The 12611-nt window shown below is 47.0% G+C and overlaps 1 protein-coding gene across 1 annotated transcript in view; it reads left to right on the forward strand.

Moving 5' to 3' along the window:
• LOC144497782 (adhesion G protein-coupled receptor L2-like) overlaps nucleotides 1-12611 on the forward strand; it is a 60320-nt gene that overhangs the window by 11660 nt on the left and 36049 nt on the right. Inside the window, exons 4-6 of the mRNA XM_078219219.1 lie at nucleotides 1208-1299; nucleotides 5692-5860; nucleotides 11735-11863. Coding sequence (XP_078075345.1) covers nucleotides 1208-1299; nucleotides 5692-5860; nucleotides 11735-11863 — 390 coding nt within the window. The remainder of the gene's footprint in view (nucleotides 1-1207; nucleotides 1300-5691; nucleotides 5861-11734; nucleotides 11864-12611) is intronic.

A 12611-nucleotide genomic window follows, 5' to 3' on the forward strand; every position in this document is an offset into this window, starting at 1 on the left:
CGTGGGTTTCCTCTGGATGCTCCAGTTTTCTCCTACAGCCCAAAAGACGTGCAGGTTAGGTGCTTTGGCCATGCTAAATTCTCCCTCAGTCTACCTGAACAGACGCCGGAGTGTGGCGACTGGGGAATTTTCACAGTAACTTCATTGCAGTGTTAATGTAAGCCTACTTGTGACACAATAAATAAACTTAAACTTTACTGCCCTGGCTTAATAACAACCCCAGTAAATTTTCAAACGACTCCCACCTCCACCCCTTCTCTTGGAGCCTCAACAGCATTTTGGGAGGGAGAGCTGCCAAGATTCCATCACACTTTATGTGAAGATGTGTTTCCTCAGTGTCCGATCTCATAGAATGTTTTTGTCACAGAATCTCCACAGTGCAGAAGGAGGTTATTTGGCCCATCTAGTCTGCACCAACCACAATCCCATCCAGACCCTATTCCCGTAACCTCACATATTTACCCTGTTAATCCCCCTGACACCAGGGTGAATTTATCATGGCCAATCAACCTGACCTGCACATCTTTGGACTGTGGGAGGAAGCCGGAGCACCCGGAGGAAACCCACGCAGACACGAGGAGAATGTGCAAACTCCACACAGACAGTGACCCAAGCTGGGAATTGAACCCGGGTCCCTGGCGATGTGATTCAGCAGTGCTAACCACTGTGCCACTGTGCTGCCTGGTGACACAGTGGTTTAAGATCATGCCATCTTGCTGTGAACTCCTTTCTTTCCCCTGACCCTATCCCGCACTACTCCCACTCCTTCCCCTTCTCTTCCCTCCCCTCCTCAGCAGCATTTTTGGGGCAAGAGTTTCCAGTCATCCTGTGCGTGAAGCTGTGCTTCCTCAGTATCCGAGCTCGGAAATTTAAGATCTGATTTGATTTGATTTGGTTTATTATTGTCACATGTATTGGTATACAGTGAAAAGTGTTGTTTCTTGCGCGCTATACAGACAAAGCATACCGTTCATAGAGAAGGAAAGGAGAGAGTGCAGATGTAGTGTTGCAGTCATAGCTAGGGTGTAGAGAAAGATCAACTTAATGCAAGGTAAGTCCATTCAAAACTCTGATGGTAGGATGCCGTTTTGTTGTGAACTAGTTTCCCCCCCCCCCCCCCCCCCGACAAAACCACCCCACACTCCTGCCCCAGAGGACTTCATTTTACTTGCAGGCCACGACTCACCCTCCATATTGTTGTTGACAGGTCAACCTCATCTTCCTGATCATCACCGTGGTCAAAATGGTGAAGCATACGCCGACATTGAAACCGGACTCCAGCAGGTTGGAGAATATCAAGTAAGTGATGTGAATCGGAGGGTGGTGGTGAAGTGTGGGGGGGGCGGGGGGGCGGAGGCAGAGGTGGAGTGGGGTGGGGGTGGAGGCGGGGCTGCGGACCACCGTTATTTTTTAACCCGGCTTCAGGCATCTTTCTATGGACTGGGGGAGGAAGGGGGGGGGAGACGTCGGTGTTTGAAAGTAACGGCGGAACTCCATCCCTTATCCGCCCCCCCCCCCCCCCCCCCCCCCCACCACCACCTCTCTCCCTCCCCCCCACTCCCCTCCCGCAACACAGCCGGGGTCGGCTTCAAATCGATCCTCGTCCGTAAAGCATCCGAAGGTCAGGGATGTTTACCCGCATTAGGAGGGTAATTTCACAAGTGGGAAGGACCCCGGCAGAGTGTAAATCTCACGCTGGGGGGGGCCCACGTTTGACAGAAACGGAGCAATTTAATCTGGATTTCGCAAACGCGGTTTGATGTTTGTTTGCATATTTGCCGTGATTCACTGGAGTTTGTTTTTCTAAATGGCCCTTCTCCCCGTAGCCTGTGAAGTATTCCTTTGTAATCTTGCATTCTTAAGCGACTTAACTGTGTGTTTGTTCACAGATAGAGAGGCTGTTCATTATTTCCGTGATAACTACAGGCTTAGTTTCTCTATTAAATGCCAACTGCACAGCGACATGAGATATTTGCATAGAATAATGATGGAAAAATCTTGCCCGAGAACAATCTTGTGTGATGTGGGAAGTGCAAGAACTAACAATGGCTGTGATCTGGGATATGCTACTGCCTGTAAGGATGGTGGAAGTAGATTCACGAGCGACTTTCAATAGGGATAAAAGAAAAGAAAATTGCAGGGAAGGGTATCGAGAGTGGGTCGAATTAGACACCTCCTTCGAAAAGCTTGTACGTGGTGGGCCCAGAGGGTCTCCTTCTCTGTATCATTCATTACCAGACTTGGTGTAAACATAGATGATAGGAGCAGGAGGAGGCCATTCGGCCCCTCGAGCCTGCTCCGCCACTCATCACGATCATGGCCGATCGTCCCAACCCAATAGCCTACTCCTGCTTTCTCCCCATGACCTTTGATCCAGTTCACCCCAAAGAGAATGAAAAATTTGGTTCTGTAATTGGACAAACTATCTGAAGAAAGTGGAGGTTTTTTTTAAAAACACATCGCACACTATAAAGTTTATTTATTGGTCACAAGTAAGGCTTACTTTAACACTGCAATGAAGTTACTGTGAAATTCCCCGAGTCGCCACAGTCCGGCGCCTTTTCGGGTCAATGCATCTAACCAGCACGTCTTTCAGAATGTGGGAGGAAACCGGAACACCCGGAGGAAACCCACGCAGACACGGGGAGAATGTGCAAACTCCACACAGACAGTGACCCCAGCCGGGAATTGAACCTGAGTCCCTGGCGCTGTGAGGCAGCAGTGCTAACCACTGTGCTATCGTGCCGCCCCACACACGGGTTGTACATTCAGTAATTCGTGAAGGTTTGTGGGAAGCAGTTTTCATTTCCACTTGTTAGAAATTTGCCACTGTTATATCACGCACTTATTCAGCCAGTATCACACAAACGGCCACAATCTATTGTTAGCCTGTAACAGAATTATTGAGTGTGTTTAAAAAATAGCTGAGGTTCTGCTGATAGTCCACTGTTGTGCGACTGGCCCATCTCGCCACTTGTCAATCCCTGATTCCGAGTAGGCATCCTCGGGCATTTGAGGTTGAGCCAGGGAGCGAGTAATGCACGTCGCGGTCAAATAGCCAGTCGAAGCTGGCTGACTGGGTCTGCATACACTGGAACTAGCTGCAGGAGCCCTCCGTAAGGTCAACGCTTTAAATTTAATTATTAGTATCACAGGTAGGCTTACATTAACACTGCAATTAAGTTACCGTGAAAATCCCCTGGTTGCCACACTCCGGTGCCTTTTCAGGTACACTGAGGGAGAATTTAGCATGGCCAATGCACTCTAACCAGCACATCCTTTGGACTGTGGGAGGAAACCGGAGCACCCGGAGGAAACCCACAGAAACATGGGGAAAAAGTGCAGACTCCGCACAGGCAGTGACCCAAGGGGAGGCGATGGCCTAGTGATATTATTGTTAGACTATTAATCCAGAGTCTCAGCTAATGTTCTGGGGACGCGGGTTTGAATCCCGCTACGACAGAGGGTGGAATTCGAATTCAATTAAAAAAAAATCTGGAATTAAGAATCTACTGATGACCATGAAACCATTGTCAATTGTCAGAAAAACCCATCAGGTTCACTAACGTACTTCAGGGAAGGAAATCTGCCGTCCTTACCTGATCTGGCCTACATGTGACTCCAGAGCCACAGCAATGTGGTTGACTCCCAACTGCCCTCGGGCAGCTCGGGATGGGCAATAAATGCTGGCCCAGCCAGTGATGCCCATGTCCCACAAATGAATTTTTTAAAAACCCAGGAACCAAACCCGGATCCCTGGCGCCGTGAGGCTAGCCAGTGGGGCGCCATGGTGGCACAGTGGTTAGAACTCACAGCGTCAGGGTTCGATTCCCGGCTTGTGTCACTGTCTGTGTGGAGTCGGCACGTTCTCCCCGTGTCTGCCTGGGCTACCTCCGGGTGCTCCGGTTTCCTCCCACAGTCTGAAAGCCGTGCTGGTTAGGGTGCATTGACCCGAACAGGCGCCGGAGTGTGGCGACTCGGGGAATTTCACAGTAACTTCATTGCAGTGTTAACGTAAGCTTTACTTGTGACTGATAAATAAACTTTACTTTACTTTATTTTGCTAACCACTGTGTTGCCGTGACCAGGGTGAGATGGGGGTGAGGTGGGTGGGAGAGGGGTGGGGTGGGGGGGCTGAGAGGAGAATTGACGTCAAACCCGAAGCAAATGTAATTATTTTAGTGATGCTGTGCTGCTTGAGACTGATGTTAGATGGCAGTATATTTGAACACCACGTTCACTGCATGCTGCATGAAGAGAGAGCTAATCTATAGCACCTCTCTCTTTCTCTCCATTTTCTGCCTTGCCCTTTCGCTTCTCCTCATCCACACCAGTAATTACCGTGTATGCGATGGCTACTATAACACAGACTTACCAGGGTAAGAAGGAATCATGCATACAAAATAATCTATTATTAATGCATGATTTAATAATTGTGGCTTGAGTAACTTTTTTGACAGCGTAATAATTGGCGCCATTCTAGCTGCGAGTTTTATAAACTTTTCTAAAACATGTATGACCGTTTCCGTATTAGAATACTTTCTATGTAGCTAATAATTTGCCTTATTGTTTTATATTTCGAGAAAAACATTAATTTCTTAAAATATAGCCGTGTGAGCGCTTGCTGAACATTAATTTTGCAGTCAATATTGTCTAATTTTTATTTTTGTCTCTTTTTTTTCTGCTTATAATGCATTCTAGCTATGAGGATAATAAACCACACCTCAAGTAAGAGCAATTATCCCAAAGCTAAACATATTGGACCAACTTTACCTTTGCTTCTTCCCTTGCGCGAGTTTTTCTTTACCTTTTCCCCACTACTGCTGTCTTCTCCCCTCCCTCCGTAAGGAGTCCAGAGTTACTGACAAATCTAACTCTGCAAACATCACACGCACAAATGTTCAAGAGAAAGGCCCAACCACTGCCACCGTCTCAGGGCAACTGGGGATGAGCAATAAAATGCTTGCTTTGTCAGCACCAACCTCCTCCTGAGAATTACTTTTTTAAATATATATATATATAAAAGGACTTCTATTCCAAATTTATCTTCTGGTAGTTTTAATTTGTACACCCTGCCCTCCTGCGCAGAGAGAGATGCGTTACCAAAAATCCTAAAACTTAAAAGTTGGCCATTTTGTTTTAGGCTTCCTGCATAAAATTAGGCCTCAGGCTCCATCTGTACCTCGGGCCTCCTGAGATCATTGTGGGCTGTTCATTTAGCCAAACAGTGTAAAAATACAATGTGCATGGCAAACATTCTTCTAGTTTCCAGGTTTAAATTCCTAATCAGTGACTATAAATGAGGCCTTTTATTGAATTGAGGCAGCGTCTTCAGTAAATTGGAAATCATAAGCAGTTCATGTTAACACATAAAATTGACAGTAACTAATATCTCACAGTGCCATTTCAACTCGAGAGGTTTTTTTTCGTACATTATCTCTACTAGCTTAAGGCGAAGGTCAGTAACAAGAGTGGAAATTGAAAGTGTCCCTACTTAAGCCTAAGCTATGAAGTGACAGAAAACTGGTTAGAATCAAGCTTATAGAAGGAGAGATCATGCACATCTTAATCTTCTTACTGGAGAAGGTAGTGCTCTTCGTAATAAGAAGTAAAAACTGCTATTTGTGATATGTCTTTTAATGTGGTGTTTGTAAAGGCCTTAACCTAAGCTGCTTCATTGTTTCTCCCCAGGTCTTGGGTTCTGGGTGCTTTTGCTCTTCTCTGTTTACTTGGCTTGACTTGGGGATTTGGACTGCTATTCATCAATGAGGAGTCTGTCGTAATGGCCTATCTCTTCACAATATTCAACGCCTTCCAAGGAATGTTTATTTTTCTATTTCACTGTGCTCTTCAGAAAAAAGTAAGTGGCTCCTTCTGCAACCCCATGAGTAATTAGAGCAGTGTCTATTAACATGCTTGTATCTGAGGCACGGCTGCAAATACTGAGATAATTGCAGACGACCCTCCTTGGAAATACAGTGATTTTGTTTTAAAGGCGCTCGTAAAGATTACTCTCTCTCACAAACACATATGATGTAGTCTTACAGGCACCTGTAAAAATTGACACACACACACAAATACACTGACACACACATGCGCATACACACACACACACACATAAATACACTGACACATTCTGGCAGGCACCTGTAAAAATTCACACACCCAAACACACCTCCCCCACATAAACAGAGACACATATGGTGGCCCAATGTTTAGCGCTGTTGCCTCACAGCGCCAGGGACCCAGGTTCGATTTCGGCCATAGGTGACTCTGTGTGTGTACTTTGCGCGTTCTCCCCGTGTCTGTGTGGGTTTCCTCCGGGTGCTCCGGTTTCCTCCCACAGTCCAAAGATGCGCAAGTTAGATGGATTGGCCATGCGAATTTGCCCCTCAGTGTTTAAAGATGCGCTGGTTAGATGAATTGGCCATGCTAAATTGTCCAATAGTGTGGGTTAGGGGGATTAGCGGGGTAAATAAGTGGAGCAATGGGTATAGGGTGTGGGTAGGATGCTCTGTCAGAGGGTCGATGTGGACCCGATGGACCCAATGGCCTCTTTCTGCACTCTAGTGATTTCATGATGTTATGATACCCGGGCCCCTTTGAACTGCAACAACCCTGGGAACCCCTTGTGGACACTTGCAGAATATCATGGCATACACTTGGGCTGAAGAATTCTCAAAAAGTTCCTCATTAACCTCAGTCCAACAGTTTGAAAACTTATGTCTTAGACCATAGAGTGTCAAATTTACTTGTGTATTGATTTCTGAGTTTGGTTTTGACATCTGTGAAGGGTTTTGTTTTTGCAGTGACCATTCTGCCACAAGCATTAATTGACATGTAGTCCTTAAATAACATTTTTCCAAAATCACGAGGGGTTTTGATAGAAGGGGCAACAGTTTCCATTTGCAGGGAAGGTTGGAGGACGCAAATTTAAGATAACTAGGTGAAGAACCATTGGGGTGGCACAGTGGTTAGCACCGCTGCCTCACAGCGCCAGGGATCCGGATTTAATTCCGGCCTCGGGTGACTGCGTGTGTGGAGTTTGAATGTTCTCCCCATGTCTGCGTGGGTTTCCTCCGGCGGCTCCAGTTTCCTCCCATACTCCTAAAATGTGCAGGTTAATTTGATTGGCCATGCTAACTTGCCCCTTAGTGTCAGGGGGGTCAGCCAGGTAAATATGTGGGGTTACAGGAATAGGGCCTGGGTGGGGTTGTGGTCGGTGCAGACTCGATGGGATGAATGGCCTCCTTCTGCACTATCGGTTTTCTATGATTCTATGATAAACAGAGCGGGGAAGATGAGATTTTATTTTTGCAGTGTTATGATCTGAAAGCGTGATGGGAACATAGGACTTAGGTACAGGAGTAGACCATTCAGCCCTTTGTGCCAGTTCCAGCATTCAATAAGATCATGACTGATCTAGTTGTTGTGTCAACTGCACTTTTCTGACTTTGCATAGCCGTACCCTCCTCTCCCACCCCGCCCAGCCCCCTTGATTCCGCTGTAAGTCAATAATTTGCCTTGACTATATTCAATGACCCAGCCTCCACTACTCCCTAGGAAAGAGAATTCCGCTGACGAAAGACTCTCTGAGAGAAAAGCTTTCTCCTCATCTCCATCTTAGAAAGGAGCCCTCTTATTCTCAGATTCTACCCCCACCTCCCCTTTCCAGGCTCCCCCACAACGGAGAACATCTTCCCAGCATCTCCCTCACCAAGCTCCCTCAGGATCTTATATGTTTCAATACAAAAGGGAGGCGATGGCCTAGTGGTATTATCACTAGACTTTTTATCCAAAAACTCAGCTGATGTTCTGGTGATCTGGATTCAAATCCCACCACAGCAAAAGTGGTGGAATTTGAATTCAATTTTTAAAAATCTGAAATGAAGAATCAGTCCAAAGATGTGCGGGTTAGGTTGATTGGCCAGGTTAAAAATTGCCCCTTAGAGTCCTGGGATGCGTAGGTTAGAGGGATTAGCGGGTAAAATATGTGGGGTGGGATTGTGGTCGGTGCAGACTCGATGGGCCGAATGGCCTCCTTCTGCACTGTAGGGTTTCTATGATTTCTATGAATCTACTGATCACTGTGAAACCATTGTCAATTTTCGAAAAAACCCATCTGGTTCACTAATGTCCTTTAGGGAAGGAAATCTGCCGTCCTTACCCGGTCTGGTCTACAGAGCCATAGCAAAGTGGTTGACTCTCAACTGCCCTCGGGCAACTAGGGATGGGCAATAGATGCTGGCCTAGCCAGTGGCGCCCCATGGTGGCATGGACAAGTTGGGCCGAAGGGCCTGATTTGATTTATTATTGTCACATGTATTAATATACAGTGAAAAGTATTGTTTCTTGCGCGCTACACAGACAAAACATACCATTCATAGAGAAGGAAACAAGAGCGTGCAGAATGTAGTGTTTCATGCTGTAAACCTCTATGACTCTATGTCCCACAAATGAATAGAAAAGCACTCATTCTTCTAAACCCCAGTGGGTATAGGCCCAACCTGTTCAACCTTTCCTTGTATGATAAACCCTTCAACCCAGGAATGAGTCGAGTTGAATCATTCCTTGGTGGGCAGGGACGGTAGAATTCCGGCAGTCGTGTCCTTTATAACCTCAGGATATCTAAAAACACTTCGCAATTGGCTACTTTTTGGTCTGTAGTCACTGCTGTAATGTAGTAGTGGTTTACAGCACAGGAACAGGCCCTTCAGCCCTCCAAGCCTGCACTGACCATGCTGCCCGTCTGAACTAAAACCCCCGTATCCCTCTATTCCCATCCTGTACATGTATTTGTCAAGACGCTCCTTAAAAGTCACTATCGTATCTGCTTCCACTACCGCCCCGGCAGCAAGTTCGAGGCACCCACCGCCCTCTGTGTAAAAAGACTTGCCTTGTACATCGCCTTTAAATCTTGCTCCTCGCACCTTAAACCTGTGCCCCCTAGTAATTGACTCTTCCACCCTGGGAAAAAGCTTGAACTTACCTTGAACTTGTGACACCTTGTGATTGTCAATTCTGCCCCAGGAAAAAAGCTTCCAACTGGACACCGTATCTGTGTTGGTAGTTTGCAGTAAATACTTTTTGAGGCTGTTCTTTGCATGATCACCTAACTTCCCTTCGCCTCCTGTTTCAGCAGGGCTCATCAGCAATTTAAGATGAACGGATTAATTGCGGTCTTGAACCGGTGCTGAGCGAGTTGTGAGGTTGTTGCAGATAGCTTTAGTTTGCTGGATAATAGAAATCATAGAAACCCTACAGTGCAGAAGGAGGCCATTCAGCCCATCGAGTGTGCACCGACCACAATCCCACCCAGGCCCTACCCCCACATATTTACCCGCTAATCCCTCTAACCTACGCATTTTAGGATTCTAAGGGGCAATTTCTTTTTTAACCTGGCCAATCAACCTAACCCGCACATCTTTGGACTGTGGGAGGAAACCGGAGCACCCGGAGGAAACCCACGCAGACACGAGGAGAACGTGCAAACTCCACACAGACAGTGACCCGAGCCGGGAATCGAACCCGGGACCCTGGAGCTGTGAAGCAGCAGTGCTAACCACTGTGCTACCGTGCCGCCCTATATATATAACTGGGGGAGGGGAGCACACTCCAGTCCAAAGGTCGAGTTGAGTTTTTTGGGCCCTTCTATTGACCTACAAAAGGTTGTGAATGAAGCCCAATCCATCACGCAAACCAGCCTCCCATTCATTGACTCTGTCTACACTTCCCGCTGCCTCGGCAAAGCAGCCAGCATAATTAAGGACCCCACGCACCCCGGACATTCTTTCTTCCACCTTCTTCCGTCAGGAAAAAGATACAAAAGTCTGAGGTCACGTACCAACCGACTCAAGAACAGCTTCTTCCCTGCCGCCATCAGACTTTTGAATGGACTTACCTTGCATTAAGTTGATCTTTCTCTACACCCGAGCTAAAGGATATATTGGCCTTGGAGGGAGTGCAGAGAAGGTTCACCAGGTTGATACCGGAGATGAGGGGTGTAGCTTATGAGGAGAGATTAAACAGATTGGGTCTGTACTCGTTGGAGTTTAGAAGGATGAGGGGTGATCTTATAGAGACATATAAGATAATGAAGGGGCTGGATAGGGTAGAGGTGGAGAGATTCTTTCCACTTAGAAGGGAAACCAGAACTAGAGGGCACAGCCTCAAAATAAGGGGGGGCCGGTTCAGAACAGAGTTGAGGGGGAACTTCTTCTCTCAGAGGGTAGTGAATCTCTGGAATTCTCTGCCCATTGAAGTGGTGGAGGCTTCCTCGTTGAATATGTTTAAATCACGGGTAGATAGTTTTCTGATCGATAAGGGAATTAGGGGATATGGGGAGCAGGCGGGTAAGTGGAACTGATTCGCTTCAGATCAGCCATGATCTTGTTGAATGGCGGGGCAGGCTCGAGGGGCTAGATGGCCTACTCCTGCTCCTATTTCTTATGTTCTTATGTTCTTATGACGGTCACACTACATTCTGCACTCTCTTCTTTCCTTCTCTATGAATGGTATACTTTGTCTGTATTGCGTGCAAGAAACAATACTTTTCATTGTATGTTAATACATGTGACAATAATAAATCAAATCAAATCAAAACCAGTGACAATGTCTACCCTAGCAACGCAAGAGCAGCAACCCAGCCCGTCACCACACAATCTAAACATGTACAACTTGTGACAGAGCATCCTACCAGGGAATTCCAATTTGCTGTTAACTAGGCAATAAGACCAGGGTAACTAGATTTCACACGAAAAAAAACAATGCATGTCAAGGCAGCAGACACTCAGGTATTGATGTACAAATTTTATGTATTCATCTGCATGCTGTTAATCTGCTTCAGAATCTAATTTACTGGTGCTGCTTAAAGCTACGTTTATTAACTCTTGTCAACTTTATTGCCGATAATTAACAGTACATACATCAGTTTGGGGAAGGCGATGGCCTAGTGGTATTATCACTCGACTATTAATCCAGAAACTCAGCTAATGTTCTGCGAACCCAGGTTCGAATCCCACCACGGCAAATGGTGGAATTTGAATTCAATAAAAAATATCTGGAATTAAGAATCTACTGATGACCATGAAACTATTGTCGATTGTCCGGAGCAACTCACCTGGTTCACGAATGTCCTTTAGGGAAGGAAATCTGCCGTCCTTGCCTGGTCTGGTCTCCAGAGCCACAGCAATGTGGTTGACTCTCAACTGCACTCTGAACAAGGGCAACTAGGGATGGGCAATAAATGCTGGCCAGCCAGCGACGCCTATGTACCACGAACGAATAAAGAAAAATAGTAGGCCTCGGTGTCTTGGGAAATTAATCGGCATGATTGTTGTAAAGTTGTTTATTTTCTTTCCTGGTGGAAGGGTGGCACAGTGGTTAGCACTGCTGCTTCACAGTTCCAGGGACCTGGGTACGATTCCCGGCTTGGGTCACTGTCTGTGTGGAGTTTGCACATTCTCCTCGTGTCTGCGTGGGTTTCCTCCGGGTGCTCCGGTTTCCTCCCACAGTCCAAAGATGTGCAGGTTAGGTTGATTGACCATGCTAAATTGCCCCTTAGTGTCAGGGGGATTAGCAGGGTAAATATGAGGGGTTACGGGAATATGGCCTGGATGGGATTGTGGTCGGTGCAGACTCAGTGGGCCGAATGGCCTCCTTCTGCACTGTAGGATTCTATGGTGATGTAAACTATCTGAGCGCGGCTAAACTCTCTCTTGGTTCCCGCCCGCAGGTTCGTAAGGAGTACAGCAAGTGTTTCCGCCACTCGCAGTGTTGCAGCGGCTTAGCGGCCGACAGCTCCCACAGCTCCGCCAAGACATCGACGGGCAGGACCAGCGCTCGATACTCCTCCGGCAGCCAGGTACCTCGAGGCATGGGCATTCCTTGTGTTATGTGGGGAGACTGCAGAAGACAGGAGTCATTCTCCTCCGGCACAGGGCCAAGGGGAGATTTGATGGAGGTGTTCAAAATCGCAAGGCGGCGGGGTAAATTAGGGAGGGTAAATGGAGAGAAACTGTTCCAAATGGTGCAAGATTTAAAAGGAAGTGGCACAGAAAGAAGGTGCCAAGGCGAAGATGAGAGAACTGTTTTTATTGGGCGGGTGCTTATGAATTGGTACTTACTGCCTGAGAAGGTGGTGGAAGCAGATCCAACAATAGCTCTGGACCCACCTTCCCAAGGGCAACGAGAGGTGGGCAGCAGAGGATGGGCCTCACCAGCAAAGCCCACTTCAAGTTGACAAGTGGGCTATGGGAGATTGTGAGGTGGCAGGGGGTGAAGCAAAAGAGAAGTGGGGCTAATTGGATAGCATACACATGATAGGCCAAATGGTCCCCTGTCATGTACGATTCAAAATGGTGGCACAGCGCCATTTAAAGGACCCGCCTCTTGATTTTGCCACACCTACATCAGAAATACAGAAACGAATGGCCGTAATGTCATTGAATGGCAGAATGTGTTTGACGGGCTGAATTGCCTGCTCCTAGGTTCCTGGTAATAGTATGTTTTGTTGCAAAAGCTTGAGATTCCTGCAATGTCCCCCGCCCTCCCCCAACCTTTACCTCCAGGTTGCATGTGCAGTGCAGTTGTCGAGAATGATGATTGTCCCT

The sequence above is a fragment of the Mustelus asterias genome, chromosome 8, assembly GCF_964213995.1.
Source record: "Mustelus asterias chromosome 8, sMusAst1.hap1.1, whole genome shotgun sequence".
NCBI lineage: Eukaryota > Metazoa > Chordata > Chondrichthyes > Carcharhiniformes > Triakidae > Mustelus > Mustelus asterias.